We start from the raw sequence: 348 nt of genomic DNA on the forward strand, positions 1-348 counted from the left end.
GGTGGGTGAGGTGGGTGAGGTGGGTGAAACACTGACAATGGTTCGCACACGTGTGGACTGTGGCATTGAATTAAAAAAGAAATGAAGAATGAAGAATTTGTGACGTCAATAAATCCATGGTGTACAGTAGGGGGCGCACAGCACAGTACATGCACGTGGAGCGATGCCCCCCCGAAAATAAAGGCCATAATTTCAACACTTTACCATCAATAGTCATAATGTGAAGAACTGACCTTTGTTGCCCCTGGCAACTGAAGTCAAGCAGAGGAGGAGAAAGGAGAGAATTTTCACTCTGTCCATCTGAGGGAGGAGAGGAGGGGGGAGGTAACTGAGGGGGGGGGGGGGGGG

The 348-nt window shown here is 50.0% G+C and overlaps 1 protein-coding gene across 1 annotated transcript in view; it reads right to left on the reverse strand.

Moving 5' to 3' along the window:
• Positions 1 to 348, reverse strand: part of clstn3 (calsyntenin 3) — a 17,718-nt gene that overhangs the window by 14,785 nt on the left and 2,585 nt on the right. The window contains exon 2 of the mRNA XM_025061345.1: positions 234 to 300. Within this exon, the coding sequence (XP_024917113.1) occupies positions 234 to 300 (67 nt within the window). The remainder of the gene's footprint in view (positions 1 to 233; positions 301 to 348) is intronic.

Source organism: Cynoglossus semilaevis, chromosome 13, assembly GCF_000523025.1.
Source record: "Cynoglossus semilaevis isolate Cse_v1.0 chromosome 13, Cse_v1.0, whole genome shotgun sequence".
Lineage (NCBI taxonomy): Eukaryota > Metazoa > Chordata > Actinopteri > Pleuronectiformes > Cynoglossidae > Cynoglossus > Cynoglossus semilaevis.